The sequence below is a fragment of the Portunus trituberculatus genome, chromosome 44 (assembly GCF_017591435.1).
Source record: "Portunus trituberculatus isolate SZX2019 chromosome 44, ASM1759143v1, whole genome shotgun sequence".
Lineage (NCBI taxonomy): Eukaryota > Metazoa > Arthropoda > Malacostraca > Decapoda > Portunidae > Portunus > Portunus trituberculatus.
This window is the reverse complement of record NC_059298.1, coordinates 25,040,276-25,060,596: the sequence shown is the minus strand read 5'-3', so window position 1 is coordinate 25,060,596 and position 20,321 is coordinate 25,040,276. Positions and strand designations below refer to the sequence as shown.

General features: G+C 37.9%; 1 protein-coding gene across 1 annotated transcript in view; it reads right to left on the bottom strand.

Moving 5' to 3' along the window:
• Nucleotides 1-15,790: 15,790 nt before the first annotated feature.
• Nucleotides 15,791-20,321, bottom strand: part of LOC123518668 (diacylglycerol lipase-beta-like) — a 44,885-nt gene continuing 40,354 nt past the window's right edge. The window contains exon 17 of the mRNA XM_045279616.1: nt 15,791-17,441. Within this exon, the coding sequence (XP_045135551.1) occupies nt 17,441 (1 nt within the window). The 3' untranslated portion in view covers nt 15,791-17,440. The remainder of the gene's footprint in view (nt 17,442-20,321) is intronic.

Below are 20,321 nucleotides of genomic sequence, written 5' to 3'. Positions count from 1 at the left end.
TGCCAAAGCTTATTGATAGGCATCAAAATATGTCACAATGTTCATTACTGAGTATGAATATCAATTCAAGTAAAGCATGTGGCATTGACCCACCACAGTGATATTCACTGAGTCCAGGTGTGGGTGGACCTCAACAATGAGTGAATTACAAAACTAATTATCAGATGCTGATAATATAATGAGTATGACCGTACCTTTCTAATCCCTCGAATTATCATCCTATAGCTTTAATCTCTTCCTTGCCTAAAGTTTTTAATCTATCCTGAATAGGAGGATTCTTAAACATGTCACTTTACAATCTTCTATATCGCCAGTATGACTTCCGTCAAGGTTGCGCTACTGTTGATCTTCTCACTTTCCTTACTGAGTCTTGGTCATCCTCTTTTAGAGATTTCAGTGAAACTTTTGCTGTTGCATTAGGCATGTCAAAAGCTTTTGATAAAGTCTGGCACAAAGCTTTGACTTCCAAACTACCCTCCTTCTCTCAGCAACTTTATCTCAAGTTTCCTTTACGACCGTTCTATTGCTGCTGTGGTAGACAGCCACTGTTCTTCTAAATCTATTAATAGTGGTGTTCCTCAGAGTTCTGTCCTGCCACCCACTCTTTCTGTTATTCATTAATGATCTTAACCAAACTTCTTGCCCTATGCACTCCTACACTGATGATACCACCCTACATTTTTCCACATCCTTTCAGAGAAGACTAACCCCTCAATAAGTCAACAAATTACTCAGGGACACCACAGAATGCCTGACTTCTGATCTTTCTAAGATTTCTGATTGGGGCAGAGAAAATTTTGTAGTTTTCAGTGCCTTAAAAACTCAATTCCTCCATCTATCAACTCAATACAACCTTCCAGACAACTATCCCCTCTTCAGTGACACTTAACTGTCTCCCTCTTCCACACTGAATATTCTCAGGTTGTCCTTTACTTATAATCTTAACTGGAAACTTCACATATCATCTTGCTAAAACAATTTCTATGAATTTAGGCATTCTGAGGTGTCTCCGCCAGTTTTCTTGCCCTTCCAACTGCTAACTCTGTACAAGGGCCTTATCCGCCCCTGTATCGAGTATTCTTCGCATGTTTAGGGGGGTTCCACTCACCAGTTTTATTAGATAGGGTGGAATCAAAAGCTTTTCATCTCATAAACTCCCCTCCTCTGACTGATTGTTTTCAGCCTCTTTCTCACCGCCAAAATGTTGCATCTCTCCATCTTTTATTGCTATTTTCATGCTGACTATTCTACTGATCTTGCTAGCTGCATGCCTCCCCTCCTGCAGCCTCACTGCACAAGGCTTTCTTCTTCCCCTCATCCCTATTCTGTCCAACTTTCTAATGCAAGAGTTAACCAGTACTCTCAATCATTCATACCTTTCTCTGGTAAACTGTGGAGCTCCCTACCTGCTTCTGTATTTCTGTCTTCCTACGACTTGACTTCTTTTTTTGAGAGGGAGGCATCAAGAGATTTGGTCCTTAATTTTGACTAACTCCTTACTTTTCTTTTAAGGAACCAGCACTCAAGTGGGTCTCTTTTTTTTTATATGTATTTTGTTTCCCTTGGCTGGCTTCTCTCCTGCATAAAAAAAAAATTAGAAATTACAGGATTACATTATGATAATCACTCACAAACAATAATGGAGGACAATATAAATGAAGTTTGTGACAAAAAAATCAATCACTAATGAAGCAGATTAAAATGTGGAAAGCTACCAAAGCTCTGCTGAAGGATAAATGAACCTCCTGCTGAGTCTTGAACGCCAGACAATTATGCAGGTTAGATAGAGAGAGTAGCATCAGGGATTCTAAGATGTGAATGCCATAGGATTCAAAATACAGTCACAAATAACCAAATGACTATAAAAATTAATCTACAGTGATGAACCTGCAGAAGGCTGACAATTGCCTATTTTTTATAAAAGAGTGCAATAGTAATTTTCTTTGCAGTATGGACCAGATCTACATAGGTGTGAACATATATGGGTAATTTATTAGCACAGATTTTTAGACCACTTGAATTAGTATCTGCAGGTGAGAAAAACAAGAGCAGCATGAAGACAAGTATGACCTGTTGGTATAGCTAAAGAAGAAGGAATGCCACATGATCAATGACACAAACAAAGGTGCATATGTAAAATGACATGCAGGAAGGAACTCTAATAAAGGAAAATACTATATAAAGTATGTAAAGACAAAAGATGGATAAAATTATCATGTTTTGGTAAGGAGGGCAAAACAAGGTATAAAGTATAAGCATGCATTGTAAATCAAAGGAAAATGCATACAATTCTACATTGAGATTACAAATTGACAAAAATTGGACAAAGCCACTTAAAATGGAAAAAAAAAACAATCATAATCATGTGAAGATTTCAAAGAATAGAAAGCAATATGTTAAAGGAAGGACAAAAAATGGAAAACAACTCAAGGCAGGGCAAAATAGCAGGAACAGGAATAAGCCAAACAAAAAATTAAGTTGGACAAAACAGGACATCTGATAGACAAACATGTAAGTGAAAAATATGTTATCAGAGACATGAATGTGAAGAAAACCACATGAACAAAATACAAGTCTGGCAAAATACCAAATAGAATTAATGAATAGTAGAAACATAGACAGGATGCGTCAGATTCAGATCACATGGAGACACCTGGAGTATAAATATGAATACAATTGATTAACATCCATGATAAGTTGAAGCCATTAAAAGCACAAGAAAAAAATATAGACCTGAAAACTTAATAAAGAAGAGTTTGGCAATCAGTAATCCACTTGATTCTGAGACATGATCAGCAGCTATAAGTTTGTAAAGCAAATCACTCCTTCATAAATAGAAAATGTCAAAATCTTTCAAACTCATACTTCCTCAAGACCTCTGGCATCTGGCCAAAAACCATAACTTTGCTTCTTCATCTTTCCCTCCTTTACATTTATCCTGATGGCACCACTGCCATTTCATCTGTCTCTAAAGCTGAACTTTTCTTTCAGACTTCTGCTAACAACTCCAACTTTGATGGTTCTGAGCTTGTCCCTCTCTCTCTTCCTCCCTCTGACTATTTCATGCCTTCAATTAAAGTTCTTCATAATGATGTTTTACACACCCTCGCTGGCCTAAACCCTCGAAAGGCTTATGGGCCTGATGGGGTCTCTCCTATTTTTCTCAAAAACTGTGCTTCTGTGCTTGCACCTTGTCTGGCAAAACTCGTTCAACTCTGTCTCCCAACTTCTACCTTTCCTTCTTGCTGGAAGTTTGCCTACATTCAGCCTGTTCCTAAAAAGAGTGACCGTTCTAATCCTTCAAACTACCACCCTATAGGTTTAATCTCTTGCTTGTTTTTTAATCTACCTTCAATAAGAAGATTCTCAAATATGTCACTTCACAATCTCCTATCTGATCACCAGTATGGTTTCCATCAAGGCCGCTCTATTGATGATCTTCTGGTTTTCTTTACTGAGTCTTGATCATCCTCTTTTAGAGCTTTTGGTGAAACCTTTGCTGTTGCATTAGACATATAAAAAACTTTTGAGAGTGTCTAGCACAAAGCTTTAATTTCAAAATTGCCCTCCTACAGTTTCTATCCTTCTCTCTGCAACTTTATCTCAAGATATTTTCCTGACAATTCTATTGCAGCTATGGTAAATGGCCACTGTTCTTCTCCTAAATCTAATAACAGTGGTGTTTCTCAGGGTTCTGTCCTGTTACCTACTCTCTTTCTATTACTCACTAATGATCTTCTTAACCAAACTTCTTGTGCTATCCAGTCTTACATTGATGATATCACCCTACACCTTTCCATGTCTTTTCAAAGAAGACCACCCCTCCAGGAAGTCAACATATCATGTAGGGATGCCACAGAATGCCTGACTTCTGATCTGGGCAAGAAAAAACTTAGTTGCATTTAATGCCTCAAAAACTCAATTCCTCCATCTATCAACTCAACACAACCTTCTAGACAATTATCAACTTGATACAACCTTCCAGACAACTATCCCCTCTTCTTCAGTGATATTCAGCTGGCTCCCTCTTCTACACTAAATATCCTTGGTCTGTCCTTTACTTATAATCTAAACAGGAAACTTCACATTTCATCCCTTGCTAAAGTTAGGTGTTCTGAGGTGTCTCTGCCAGTTTTTCTCACCCCTCTAACCGCCATCTCTGTACAACGGCCTTATCCGTCCTTGTATGGAATACTCTTCGCACGTTTGGTAGGGTTCCACTCACAGTTTTATTAGATAGGACGGAATCAAAAGCTTTTCTTCTCATAAACTCCCCTCCTCTGACTGACTCTCTTCAGCCTCTTTCTCACCACTGGAATGTTACATCTCTTGCTATCTTGTACCATTATTTTCATGCTAACTGCTCTACTGATCTTACTAACTGTATGCCTCCCCTCCTCCTCCAGCCTTGCTCCACAAGGCTTTCTTCCTCTCACCACTATTCTGTACAACTCTCTAATACAAGAGTTAACAGGTACTCTCAATCATTTATACCTTTTTCTGATAAACTCTGTAACTCCCTGCCTGCTTCTGTATTTCCATCTTCCTACAACTTGACTTCTTTTAAGAGGGAGGTTTCAAGACATTTGTCCCTGTCCTCTGGCTAACTCTATTGATCTCTAAGGGAACTGCCAATTAAGTGAGTTTTTTTTTTTTATGTTACTCTTGGCTAGTTTTCCCTCTTACATAAAAAAAAGTCAATATTGCAAAGAAGCAACAAAAAGCATAGAATATATACTGAAAAGATCAATGCAAAAATAATCACTCATGAACCAGAGAAAGATACATTATGATGCCACAAGAATTAATGAAATATACACTAACAAGGTAAAAGGGAAAAAGAGAAGGCCTTCATTCTGAGAAAAAAAACAGTAGAAAACAGGACGAGTATGGACATAAAAACCACAACCAAGCAAAGAAGCCAACAAACACATCTAGATAAGCAATAACACCCTAAGAATATATATATATATATATATATATATATATATATATATATATATATATATATATATATATATATATATATATATATATGAGGGGTCCCGTGTAAGAAGGGTCCAACACGCCACCCCCAGTGAAAACCACTTAATTGCATAATACACTAGTTTAAGATCTCCTCTATCAATTGGTCTTGGATGGAAGACCCTAGCTACACTGCAAGTATGGTTGAATGTACCTACAAAAAAATATGTCATTTTCACTCTTACTGCCTGGTTCGGCTCCCTTCTTTCACTGAGGCCTCTGAGGCGTGTAAGGGCCAAACATCCCGTATGCGAGTGGCGGCATGTGATACGACAGTTCTGGAGTCCTGGACAGAATTTTGATCCCTTTTCAGGTCATACCTGAAGTGGGATCAAGATTAAATCCGGAACTGTCGTATCTCACTCAAGGAAATTATTCGTTATGAACAGGGAATGTCACTGAGTGATTACACAACAGTTTCGAATCTGTTGTATCTCACTCAATACCATTACATTACTTGCCTGTACATGTTTACAATAATGAACCAAAAGTATACCAGAAAAAGAGGTCGAAGTTCAGAAGTGACAGATAAATGAATTAAAAAATAACTTAACCTGAACAAACTTAATATTAACATTACTGTCTTAACCTACCTAACCAAAAAACACACACTCTAAGCTTCATTTTGAGACAAATGAATGTGATAGTTAAAAAATTAACAGAGTTACAATGATCTAAATATTGCAGAACTTTGACCTCGTTTTCTTGCGTCTTTTGGTTTTAGCGTGTTGGGCCCTTCTTCCATGGAACCCTTCATATATATATATATATATATATATATATATATATATATATATATATATATATATATATATATATATATATATATGATGAAGGATAGCGTGTCTCTAGGTGGTTTCAAAGGATCTTTCCAAATCAGATCAAGGGACTGCTACAGCACACTATTCCATGAAAATGTAAATTTTGGTTTAAGCTATAGAGGGCAATTAGACTACTTTATGCAAGCCATATAGGACAACCTTTATTCACACATTCAATTAACTTTCTAGAGGTAGATAGTGAAAGTACTCCCAGGAAAGGAACTTCTTAAGATTTTCTACTAAAATTGAGAAAGTCAAATCTTTTCTGCATCTATCCGAGCAACTTATCATTAGAAGGCTGGAAAGCATCATTAAATTGTGAAAGTGATGACTCCTAGCTGAAATACAGCATATAGTCTAAATAGCTCAGAAACAAGTTGTGGTAGTGAATGTCAAACTTCCCTAATTCTCAGCCTTCTACCTCTCTCATTTATTTTTATTAAGTTCACTGTCACTTCTGGAGTTAATCATCTTTACTATTGTCCAAGCCAAGCCTATTTCACTTTTACCTCAGCAATTCATGTCAGGAAAATCATTCACAAGATGAAAAAAATAAAAATGTTCAAACGAGAAACCAAGTGTAGTGAATAGAAATTAATAGTAATGGTGGTTTGGTGACTCAAAAAGAAGAGGTTGCTTTGAAGTAATATTCTGTTGCTTTACTGCTGGTTCCTAAATAAGGGTTCTCAAGCAGTATGACTAGGTCTGGCAAAGACAATGAGTAGATGATATGAATGCAAATGAGATGCAATAAATACTGACAGGATAGACCAGCAATGATGATCACTTAAATTATGTCATCAGAATGAACAAAAACACATAGAAGAATATACTTTCCCTTACAAGTACCCTAATATATATGTATGTAAATATGAAAGTGTAATCTATAACAGCTGTTACTAGTACAGGGCAGAGCATTTAAAAATTAAAGCTACTTCAGCCTGAGTCTAAAGAATTTCCCAAGGGAATAACCATGATACGGTTCATGTCAGACAGTACACTGACAAAAGAACAATAGGAAAACATTGGGGCAGCAAGTCAACCTCGGGAAGGAAATCATCTGATAGAATACATGGCGATTGAATGGTAAATAAAAAAAACATTTTGTTTATTTATTTTGCGCAGTATTTTACTTTTTTTTATATATTTTTTTTTAATGATTATTTTCATGTATTTTATTTCTGTAGGGGTGACTTTCGACGTGCTGGAACGCATTCCCTAATGTTATAATGGGTTCGGTATACGGTAAATTCGATATGCGGTAAGATTTTCAGGAACGCATATGTACCGTATAACGAGGACTTACTGTAATTGGAAGAGGAGGCAGGAGAAGAGAAGAGGAAAGCTTTCCGTTATCCTTCCTATATTCGTCCTTTGTCATTCATTCCTTTCTCCTTCCTTTGCTCTTTCTTTCTTTCTGTCCTTCTTTATTTTTGTATTTTTCTTCCATTTTCTCTTTATTTATCCTCCTTCCTTATTTCACTACTTCCAATTTTCCTTCCTCCCCTCCTTATTGCTTTTCTTTTCCTTCTTCCTTAATTACTTCCTTCCTTCGTTCTTCCTTCCTTCTTTCTTCTTCCCTTTCTTTCTAAGACAGTACATTAATTTCTTCATTGTTTTCATCTTTCCTTACTTCGTTTTCTGTACATTTCTTCCTTCCTTCTTTACTTCCTTCCATTCTTCTCTCCTCCTTTGCCTTTTACAGCGGAAGCATCGACCTTTCCTCCTTTCCTCCTACATTGTCTCCATTTGTCTCCTCCTCTACTTCATTCGTCATCTTTATACACTCTTACGTTTCTCCTCCTTTTCTTCCATTAAAAACACTTCCTCTCTCTCTCTCTCTCTCTCTCTCTCTCTCTCTCTCTCTCTCTCTCTCTCTCTCTCTCTCTCTCTCTCTCTCTTCCACTCATCCTTCCATCCTTTCACTCTATCATTCAAGAAGTCACTCCTCCTCCTCCTCCTCCTCCTCCTTCCATGTAAAGACTCAAACATCATGTATTTTGTTCTCAGTTTCCTTCATTTGTTACTTCCGCCCTCCGTCCATCCTTCCTTTCTTTCTTCCTTCCTTCCTTCCTTCCTTCCTTCCTTCCTTTCTCTCCTCTCCTTCAGTTTTCCTCCAGTTACAGGAACTAACACAAAAGTAGTCTGCCTTGCTTTCCTTTTTTTTTACATCCCTTTTTCATTTCTCTCTCTCTCTCTCTCTCTCTCTCTCTCTCTCTCTCTCTCTCTCTCTCTCTCTCTCTCTCTCTCTCTCTCTCTCTCTCTCTCTCTCTCTCTCATTTCTCTTTTCTTTCTAACATTTCTATCTTCTTTTTCTTCTCTCCTCCTCCTCCTCCTCCCTCCTCCTCCTCTCCTCCTCCTCCTCCTCTCTTTTCTTCTTTACTCCATCCCTTCTCTGTTAGTTTCCTTCATATTCTTGCTTGATTTTAGTTCTTTCTTCTTTCTCAATCCAATTTTCTCATTTCCTCTCTGTTTTCTCTCTCTCCTACTTTTTGCTGTCATTTTCCTTGTTTCCTCTTATTTTCCTATCTCTTTTCCTTCTTTACGTGATTTTAGCAATCTTCATTGCATCTTCTCCAACCTATTATCTTTATTTCCTTCTCCTCGTTCTCCTCGTCCTCCTCCTCCTCCTCTTTAAACTTTTTCTCCATGTCCTCTTCCTCATTTACCTCTTCTCTTCTCTCTCTCTCTCTCTCTCTCTCTCTCTCTCTCTCTCTCTCTCTCTCTCTCTCTCTCTCTCTCTCTCTCTCTCTCTCTCTCTCTCTCTGATTTGAATTTAGTTGAGGAAGCAATTAATGGGACTATTCTGCACTGCAGCTCAGGCTGCAGGGCGACTGCGGCATGGTGGATGGCATCAAGCTGTCCCACAGCAGGACCTCCTGCTGGTGCTGGAAGAGGCGGCGGCTTCTGGCTGCCTTTACCTTCCACGGCAAGGAGACGGGCTACACGCCGCCGCCCAGGTGGCGACCATCAAGCTGGACCGTCTGATGAAGAAGGACGGGGAGACTCCAGTTACCGTGACTTGCTTTGCGGGTGGCACCCGTGTCTTTGAGAAGGAAATGCCCCTGGCTGACCTTCTGCGGGCTCTCAAGTGCACCGCCAGAGGGAACCAGGCGGCCCTCTACTTCTGCCTCGTAGGTGAGAAAAAGGGAAGCAGTCAGGCCTACACAGCGCTGTTCTGCAATGGCAAGCGGGTTGGGGATGGCGACATTGCCGGCCGCTCGGGAGGGGTGCTCCGGCAGGCCCGCTTCCATCCCGAGGCTGACTTCCAGGATGCCCTGGACCAGGTCAGCACGGATCCTGAGGATGACTTCCAGGACGCCTTGGACCAGGTCAGCCAGGATCCTGAGGATGACTTCCAGGACGCCCTGGACTAGGACAGCACGGATTCTGAGGCTGACCTGGACGTGGAGAGTCTGGGTTATGAGGTTGACCTGGATTCTGAGACAGACCCAGAAGAAATCAGTCTGGACTATGATGCTGATCTGGAAAGCGTCAGCCAGGACTCTGATAACGCTCAATCTATATTCTGAGGATAACCTGTAAGAGGTCTGATTAATAGGATTTTGAGGCTCCGCTCTCGCTCCAGTCTCGGTCCGGTCAGTAGGCAATGCACCAGGCATTCACACTGGCGGTAACAGGGCTCCGCTCGCAGTCGTGATACATTCAAAAGATATTTTGACTGGAGCAGAGCAGCGAACCAGACTGTTGCAGCCAGTGTGAACTAGCAACGGTCCGCTCCAGTCATGATTCAGCCTAAAACGCCCAACCTAAGGATCAGAAAAACACACAAACATGCAAAAACCAATAAATAACAGATAGAAACCAAACCTAACCTAACAACGAAACCAACCTAACCAAAAAAAAAAAAAAAAAAAATAATAAAAAAAAAACGAAAAAAAACCAACCTAACAACGAAACCAACCTCCACCAACCAACGAAACCAAACCAACCTGAACAACGAAACCAACCAATAAAAACATGGAACTCCAACCTAACCTAACAACGAAACCAAATCTAACCTAACAACGAAACCAACCCTGCCAACGAACAAAAAAAACCAACCTCCGTCACAAACGAAAACCAACCTAACCTAACAACGAAACCAACCTAACCGAACAACGAAACCAACCTAACCTGAACAACGAAACCAACCTAACCTAACAACGAAACCAACCTAACCTAACAACCTAAGAAGGAAACCAACCTGAACCTAACAACGAAACCAACCTAACCTAACGAACGAAACCAACCTAACCTAACAACCTTCCAACCTAACCAACCAGTTCAAACCTAACCTAACCTAACGAACGTAACCAACCTAACCTAACCAACGAAACCAACCTGACCTAACCTAACCAACATAACCAACCTAACCTAACCAACCTAACCAACCTAACCTAACCAACGAAACCAACCTGACCTAACCTAACCAACTTAACCAACCTAACGAACCTGACCTAACCCAACCAACCGAACCAAACTGACCTAACCTAACCAACGACACCAACCTAACCAAGTTGACCTAACCTAACCAACGTAACCTAACCTAACCGACAGGAACCGAGGCTTCCACTGCCCACCGCCACACACTGATCAGCACACCACCACTGGCCACCAATTAGCCTCTTTCACACCACACCCCTGCCACAAGCGGCTTCACTTTCTGTTTTCTTACTCTCTATTTGCATTCTTGGTATTCTACTTTTACTTCCTCATGTTGTTCCTTTTTTTCCTTAATTCTTCCTCCTTTTTTTTTTTTTTTACGTTAAGGCCTATAGCGCCAGTAGGCTCACTTGAAGAGTGTATATATAGGAAGCGCAGTTCAGCTTCCGCCCATTAGTGGCGCAAGCAATTTTATTTATAGTGGTACCCATATTAGGGCCCATATCACCACCCAAGCTCATCTTGGGTGTAACCACCTAGAACCTGGGTATCATGGTGACATGTAGGTAACTTTAAACCACTCGACAAATGGCAAAGTGTTTAATTAAGGCTGTACGTGGTGGTGGGATTCGAACCTACGCGTGGATGTCTGGCCGATCCCACGCTCACCACCTTATCCACTGCGCCACCGCCTCCTTATTACTCACCTATACCTATTACTACTACAACCATCACTCCCAGCACTAGCACCATTACCAATAGCAACAAGAATAGCAAAACCAAACAAACCTATACAACTACACCCAAAACACCTTCACCAACACAACCTGCAGGCGCCCCACAGACAGCAACGCCCTTTCCTTCCTTCCTGTACCTTGAACACGTTCTGTGAGAGGCGACACAGCTGCTTCTGTTTGGCCACGAGGTGCGTCAAGTCACCTCAATCCTTTACCCTTACTTCGTAGACCTATTCTACATGACGTGCTTCTAACCTTTTCCCTTTCTTTCATCTCTCTCTCTCTCTCTCTCTCTCTCTCTCTCTCTCTCTCTCTCTCTCTCTCTCTCCAACCTATCCTTCATTTTTTTCTCCATGACCTTTTCCTCCCTATCCTGTACCTTTTCCTTCTTTCCTCCTTCATTTTCCCTCCCTCATTCCTTTTGTGTGGTTATGTTGTTGTGTCGGTAATGAAGGTGTCTGGAGGGTTGGTTTCTCTGCATCAGCGTGTTTAACAAGGAGGAGGAGGAGGAGGAGGAGGAGGAACAAGAAGAAAGATAAGGAATGAAAGAGAGGCACGGTGAAGAAGGAGAAGGGAGAAAGAGAAAAGGAGGAAAAGAGAGGCTTAATGAAAAGGATGAGGAGAAGAGAGAAAGGGAAGAGAATGCAGTAGGTCCTCGTTATACGGTAGTTCTTTATCCGGTAAATTCATAGTTACGGTATTTGGAAATTACTACCCTCGATTCGATATACGGTAAGAAAAATTCGCAGATACGGTATCCGCTCATGTCATCCAAGAGGGCCCAGCAGGGGAGCAGGGTGATGACGTCATCCACACCACACCTCCCCGCCACTCACAGTACTAACTTTAACTTGACCACCCTTGGAATCTCTTATCTCTTCCCTTCCCCTTTTTTTGCATTACATGCATTACTAATTAGATGAATAAATGGAATATTAAAGGGTTTATTGTAAGCACTAATATATTCATAGTAATCATGGCAAACATTTAAAGCCTACTACCAGCGGTGAACCATGCAGCAACTGATAAAGGGCACAGATGGGCCTGGCAAACCCACTATCAGTGAATAGTGGAAGTTGTATAACATCAAGCACGCCTTAGATAACATCAAGTCATCTTGGGACGAAGTGAAGACGTCTACCATGAACTTGGCGTGGAATAAAGTATGGCCAGAATGCGCACATGACTTCCCAGGCTTCGCTGAAGACAACATCGGTGCGATCAGAAATGACATAGTAAATCTGTGCCATAGGGCTGGCTTCGATGTTGATGATGATGATGATCATGTTCAAGATCTTTTGGAAAGCCATGCTGAATCTCTCTCAAATGATGAACTTATAGAGCTAGACAAGGCATCACAGGAGGCAGAAAAAGAGGGAGACGAGGAAGAACCTGTGCGTGGACATCAAAACTCTTCGAGAATGTCTCGGTGGTATCGAAAAAGCTCTGAACTCTGAAGGAACGTGACCCAAGTTCTGTCAGGAGTAGCAAAGTGGCTCATGACGTAAAGAAAGGTGTCAAGATTTATCAAGAAATCTATGATGAAAAAAAAAAAAAAAAAACTAAACAGTCCTCCATCTACTCGTTCTTCAAGCCAGTCAGACATGCCGTCCTTGTGCTGACCCTGCTACAGCTGGCCCTTTCTCAATATTCTCTTTCTTCAAACCATTGAAACGTGCTGACCCTGCTACAGCTGGCCCTTCTACATCTGCTTCCGACAATGCAGACGACGATGTCTTATCCTCGTCTGCCCACTCAGCAGAAGATAAGAAGGGCTGAAATCCCTACTGTCCCTTAGCCTCGGGAAGGACATCATCTGATAGAATACATGGTGATTGAATGGTAAATAAAAAAACATTTTCTGTTTATTTATTTTGTGCAGTACTTTACTTTTTTCTATATATTTTTTTTTAATGATTATTTTCATGTACAGTAAGCTCCCACATTTAGCGATCCTATTAGTCTGCCGAAACCATCGCTAAATTGGAATTTCGCCAAATTTGAATACTACTTTAAATAGGGAAAAATACCAATCAGAGTTTCGTCAGCCCAAAGTACCTATTTCGAGTCCCCATTTACAGCTGCAACATCGCCACCTTCACGAGAATCAGCATCCCTCGAACCACTAGTGGAGGCCATGGTGATAGCGAAACTTGCTAAACAGCGAGGATAGGAGCACACACTGGATTAACACACACAATAGCTCAAGAGTGTCAAGCGGGAATGCCGGAAGCACTGTGGGACTGACGTCACGGCCAAACAGACACGCAATTGGCTCAGAGCGAGCTGGAGGCGGGACAATTGGTTCAGAGCGAGCGGGAGGCGGGACAGTGTAGTGTGGTACATTCGCTAAATATGAGAGAAAATCGCTAAACTTGAGGGCTTGGCCAGACAGTCGCTAAATTAGGGTTTCGCTAAGCTGGATTTCGCTAAATTCGGGGGCTTACTGTACGTATTTTTATTTCTGTAGGGGTGAATTTTGACGTGCTGGAACGCATTCCCTAATATTACATGTTATAATGGGTTCGGTATACGGTAAATTCGATATGCGGTAAGGTTTTCAGAAACGCATATGTACCGTATAACGAGGACTTATATAATTGTATATATATATATATATATATATATATATATATATATATATATATATATATATATATATATATATATATATATATATATATATATATATATATATATATATATATATATATATATATATATATATATATATATATATATATATATATATATATATATATATATATATATATATATATATATATGTAGTAGCACAGACCACCAAAAGCAGCTGAAAGTAATGCTACTGAGTGCGGACTGTTGTCTTTATTTATTTACTTTTTTTTTTTTTTCCTTGAAAATCTCAGGTACGGAAGTAAAGAGACAGGTGCATTGGTACACACTTAAAATTTTTTTTGTCTTTTTGTACCTTTTAGTTCTACACTTCTGAAAATTTTTCCGCACTTTGGACATCCGCACCTCGTTTGGTGGTCAGCAGGTACGGAGTGTGCAGCTCTGATATATATATATATATATATATATATATATATATATATATATATATATATATATATATATATATATATATATATATATATATATATATATATATATATATATATATATATATATATATATATATATATATATATATATATATATATATATATATATATATATATATATATATATATATATATATATATATATATATATATATATATATATATATATATATATACCGTATTTCCCGTCTCATAAGACGCACTTTTTTTTTTTTTTCCTGAAAAATGCCCCCAAAATCACCCTGCGTCTTAACACTGGAAGGTCAAGTTGATAGGGGTGTCTGACAAGCCTCCAACGCCCCAGGAATGACATAGAAACACTTATACACTCAACAAGCATGCAATGTAATCCTACAATTATCATTTACTTTGATACTACACTTTGTTTAATGAAGATACAGTATACGAAAATATCTATTTTGATACTGCACTTTTTCTGATGAAGGTAACAAGATATTTACAATAACGATTGTTATGAAGTGAATTGGTCGTTTTCATGACTCACCAACGCCATCTACACACAAACATGCCAACTAACGGTATCCTAGCGGACGTCGCAACTCCCCTTCCCTTGCCTTCCCTGTCATTCAGCAGACAATACGCCGATGTAGATGACCGAGATTCAACTACGGTAAGTGACAGCAGCAATGAACACAGTAGCAACGATGAATTCGCAGGATTTGAGGATCAATAAATGTCTACAATTTGTTATTTTGTAACAATTATTTTAGCAGTATTTATTTTATTATTTTTTTTTTTTTTTTTTTTTGTAATAAAGCAATATTTTGATGCTGTTATTGGTGCTGTAGAGTCGCCGACTTGTAACTGATGCTCAGGTAGGTTGTAAAACCCTCAAAACTTTTTTTTCCAAAAATTGCTTAGCTAATTATAGGGTGCGTCTAACCACTTGTAGCGTCTTATGAGACGGGAAATACGGTATATATATATATATATATATATATATATATATATATATATATATATATATATATATATATATATATATATATATATATATATATATATATATATATACAGGTAACTCTCGATTTACAAGATAAATGAGTTCCAAGAGGCATTGCGTATTTCAGAATTCGCGTAAAACAAACTTTTAATTCTCATAAGAAACAATAGATAATAAGGGGATGCGGGATGTGATCCAAATCGTGTATAGGCAAACTGATCGCACAAATTTAATTCATTATATTTTTTCGGTCGCATATTAACAAAAACACGTAAATTAAACACGTGTACATCAAGAGTTACCTGTATATATATATATATATATATATATATATATATATATATATATATATATATATATATATATATATATATATATATATATATATATATATATATATATATATATATATATATATATATATAAGACCCGTACAAAATTAGTTTGTTAATTGGACTGATGATAGAATGAGTTCTGACAACAAGGTTCAGCTGGCAGCCACTAACCCTGAAACATCCTCTATAAATGATGAGCAAATGTATCCTTTAGCAGCTACACATGCACCATTAAAAAACAGTAAGAGGGAGACTAAGTAAATTTTTAACACAGCACATGCTTGGCAAATGACTTTTCATTCAATGACACTAGTATATAAAACTAGTATATATAAGATTATTAGAAAAAAGCAGCATTAAAAACGTTACCAGTACATTTTATATCACGTTTCTATGATGATGAAGGGAACACCTGTATAAATACAAATTTCAGGTAAAAAATTCCTGGTGATATATTTATTAGAAAATTTACTTTACATAATGAATACTGACAAAAACAATCAATAATATATAGATATGCTATAATGAAAGGACTTCTATAATAAGTATTCTTTTCCTTTTGTAATGACAGCTTTCTTGCCCATGCAAGGAACAGAAAAACAAGAACAGGACAAGAACAGAACCCATAGAAAATACAGGAAATCAGATTAAACTAATAAAGTAGAATATGAAATCAATGAAATAAATATTAGTGAATGAGATTCGTCAAATTTATGTAGATATGCAACGCAATTCCATCACAGTAGAAATCATAAAACTATAAATAAATGAGCTAATAATATGACCAATTGTTGGCATACAACTAAGAGCAACAAATTTGCTGGATGATGGAGCACTATTCAGGTACACTTTATAGTTAAGGGCAGGAATATTCTTATTACAATATTTTTGGAGGGTCAAGTGGATCAGGTAAGTACTGGAAGATAGCCAGTTAATACATGAATGGATCACCAGCCACAGCCAGACACTCAGCACTGTTCATGAGCATATCTCAACTTGATGTACATCCAAACTATAAGCCGTTACAATATGAAAACTTATAAATCTATCTACACATTTCAATAATTATGTATTCATTATGCCAATGGAAATCTTTAATACATATACCTCATATAAAAGTAACTACATAAAAAGCAAATAAAGGCTTCTGTATAAAAGAGCACATCACTATTCAACATGAGAATCAAGTACTGTATGTAGATTAAAAAATGCATCAAATTAAATGATCCTCAATCATAATTCCCAAAGGATACAGGTCAAGGCATTCCAGAACATCACAAGAAATAAAAATCTGGGCATTCAAACCCTGTGCCTGATAACAATATATCTGGGAATCAGTGACAAGATCTGTTCAAGTCCCAGACCTGGTGTTTTAGAAAATGCTGTCCTAGTGCACTACACAACATTTACTTGGGTATTCCCTAAAAATAAGATTGCTTATCAAAAAATACATTGCCAGAAGTTTTCTCTTAGGTCACTGTGAGGTTGACACCCCTAAGACACATATAAAATATACAGACACCTGAATAAAGTATTCTTCATTGGAATTGAATGAACAAGTAATTTATTAGCATGGTGTAAACATTCACCTCTTTCATAAAACTTATTGATTAAATATATATACATATATAATCTTGAGAATTTAATCATATATTAGTATACAATGATATATAATTTTTTTTTTTTCTGACTGCTAATATATCCAACATTACGAAACAAAAATCTGTTATTATCTAGCTTTTTCATATGAGAGTTAAATCAAATGATTCTCAATATGCAAGCAATTAGATAATAAATACTTGCATTCCTGAGAACTGTATCAATTCCACACTTCACAAAAACCAGATTGTATTTTGATTGGTTCTAATGTCCTTGGTATCTGTGCTTCATCCATCCAAACAAGTGTCATAAAAGAACAAGCAAATTTAAGGAATCTAGTTCAACAGGTAAGCAATAAAAATATGTTACATGTTTAAAAAGCTAAGCATACTGCCACTCATGCGAGGCATACACACATTCAAATGAATATTTGGTGCTGCTACCTCAGTTTATGTCTGCTTTGGAGTAAGTCCAAATTGGTACACATCCTGTTTGGACATAAAAAAAATCATACTGTATACATACAACCTTTGTTTGAAATACCACATATGTGCTTGAAATTGTATGGGTTAAAATGAGTCACAACATCTAGCTATCCTTGTTTGTGACTCTGGAAACAAAGTCATGATGGTTCATGAGTATATTATTTCATCTACTAATTGCTTTTGTATTTACTATATTGATGGCATCTAAGACACACCTTTTATCATAAAAATGGTGAAAAATATTCATCCCCCTGTAACTCATATACAAATAAGAGGCCTCCTTTAGATTTAATTTTGAAGTTTTCTTAACCTGTACATCCAAAGACTCACACTACAGTGCTATATCATATTTTTCAACCATAACATAAGGAAATATTGAAAATGAGAACATGGCTGTATTCAGTGATCCGTTGTGTGTTGCTGACATCTCAGCCTGGGCTGCATTCTTCACCTCGCCTTTGTCACTGTCTTATCATTGCAATCATGTAATACATTTTCACTGTATGATTGTCTGCTTTTTGATCAGCGGTAATGCTAGTTTGCTTTAAGTATTTATTACATGCTTAACCCACACAGTGCCAGCGACGTGTTAACACGTTGTCAAGTAGTATATCCCGTAGTGCCAGCAACGTGTTAAAACGTCGGCAACTTCAAAAATTCATAACTCAAAAACTTATCAATTTGGAAACAAACTATAAACAGTGACAGATTCGCCAACTCTTCCCATACATGCCCTCAGGCTAGACGCCTCCCAAGTGTCGAGTGGAAGGAATATACAAAAAAGTACTGATGGAAGCCTGAGCCTGTTCCAGATTATAACCTGTTCATGCGTACAGTTGACCAGTCTGACGCAATGATTTCAAGCATCAAGTGTGCCAGAAAGACGATGAAGTGGTACAAGAAGATGTTCTTCCATCTTCTTGAATTGGCAGTTTATAATGCCCATGCTCTCTACCAGCAAGTACATGGCAAAAGGGAAGTCCTGAATGAGTTCATTCTTGAGGTCATTCGGGGGGTTGTGAATGCCCATAGTACAGTCAAACCAACCCAACCTACCAAGAAACCAATGCCAGGTCCTCATGAACCTCGCCTGACAGAGCACCACTTCCCTAGTCTAATACAAAGTAAAGCCACTATGAAATGTCGTCAGCGCCGCTGTAAGGTTTGCTCGTCAAGTGTCAGACGTGCTCATGTTCGAAAAGACACACGTTACGAGTACAAAGAGTGTGATGTAGGTCTTTGTGTGGTACCTTGTTTCAAGGAATATTATACAATCCAAAGCTACTAGTGTACAAGGTGAATAAACATGTAAATAGCAGTGTAAATATAGTGTACAGTGTATATAGATTAGTTTTCCCTTCCCTCGACCAGAGAAAATGAATCCGTAAAAAACAGTGTTCTGGCCGATTTTGACACATCTGTTTCCTCTCTCCATGTGTACTGAAACTTGTTGGAGTACATAATTATACTGAACGTACTACATACTTGCCACAAAACCACACAAAACTGAAGTGACACCCACACTGTGGTTTACAAAGAACCGCAAACTTGCTACCGCACGCCATCCGGGAGCGACAAAACATCGCATCGCCTCAAATACAAAAGCCTCTATATCTCCACAACGGCTCGTAGGTAAGTCTTAAAATTTTACAGGCATGTTTCTTAGACTGAAATTAAGTGATTTATGTAAAAAAAAATAAATAAAAAAATCGCTGGCACTGGGGCGTAATTTTTGGTAAAACCTTCTGGCACTGTGTGGGTTAACTACATAAAACTTTTTTTTTTCTTTTCTGAATATGCCCTGATGAAATTGGGGTGTCTTATATGTCCGTATGTTGTATATGCCATCAAAATGGTAGGTATTCTAGTACAAACCGTGCTTGAATTATTTTGTACAAGCCAATCAATGTATTGTATATACGTATATACATATATATATATATATATATATATATATATATATATATATATATATATATATATATATATATATATATATATATACAGTGGAGACTCAATACTTGAACTTAATTCGTTCCAAATGGCTGTTCGAGTATTAAAAAGTTCAACTATTGATACCCATAAATCAGGCAATTCGTTTCAGCCATTGCCAAACCCAAGTTAAGAAAAAAGCAGCAGTTTAATTTTGCATTCGCTGCTAGCAGTGGCGCACAGAAGCAGGTTTAGCCTGTTTTTGATGGGCTTGTGTCCTAGCAAACACTTCTCTTCCTTTGTTATATAAGTCCTATTTGGTAGTTGTTGTTTTTTTTCCAAAACAGGCCAGTTTCATCAAATTAAAGATGTTGTGGGTTTAAGCGCTCCTCATCTACAAATTTCTTAAATTCAGGCACAAATTTCTCAGCGGCAACTTTATCAGCACTTGTGGCCTCGCCGTGCCTCACAACAGATTGAATTCCAGTTCTTTTCTTGAAATTCCCAAACCACCCTTTACTTGCTTTAAAATTATCATTGGAGTCAGATGTAAAATCAGAAATAAGATCAAAATGCAGCAGCCTTGCCTTTGCACAAATTGTGCCCTCTGATAAAAAATCACCAGCCATTTCTTCATTTCTTCCACTGACGCAGGTCGCTTAAATTGCCTTTTCACACCAATCGCCACATCAGCTGTTTTAATGAGCTTACATCTTCAGTATTGTGGCTACAGTAGATTTAGCCATACAGTAATCAGATGGAAGATCGGTTATTCTTCCTCCTTTCTCGTATTTATCAATAATCAATAATTTCCTTTCGATGGTTGTCACTACATTCTTTCTTGTAGGCTTATTCTCACCACTCACAAGCCTCTTTGGTGCCATTGTAAGCTTCTAAATGCAGAAAAAAAAAAAAAAAAATTCCTGAGAGAAAGCACAGAACAATGATATT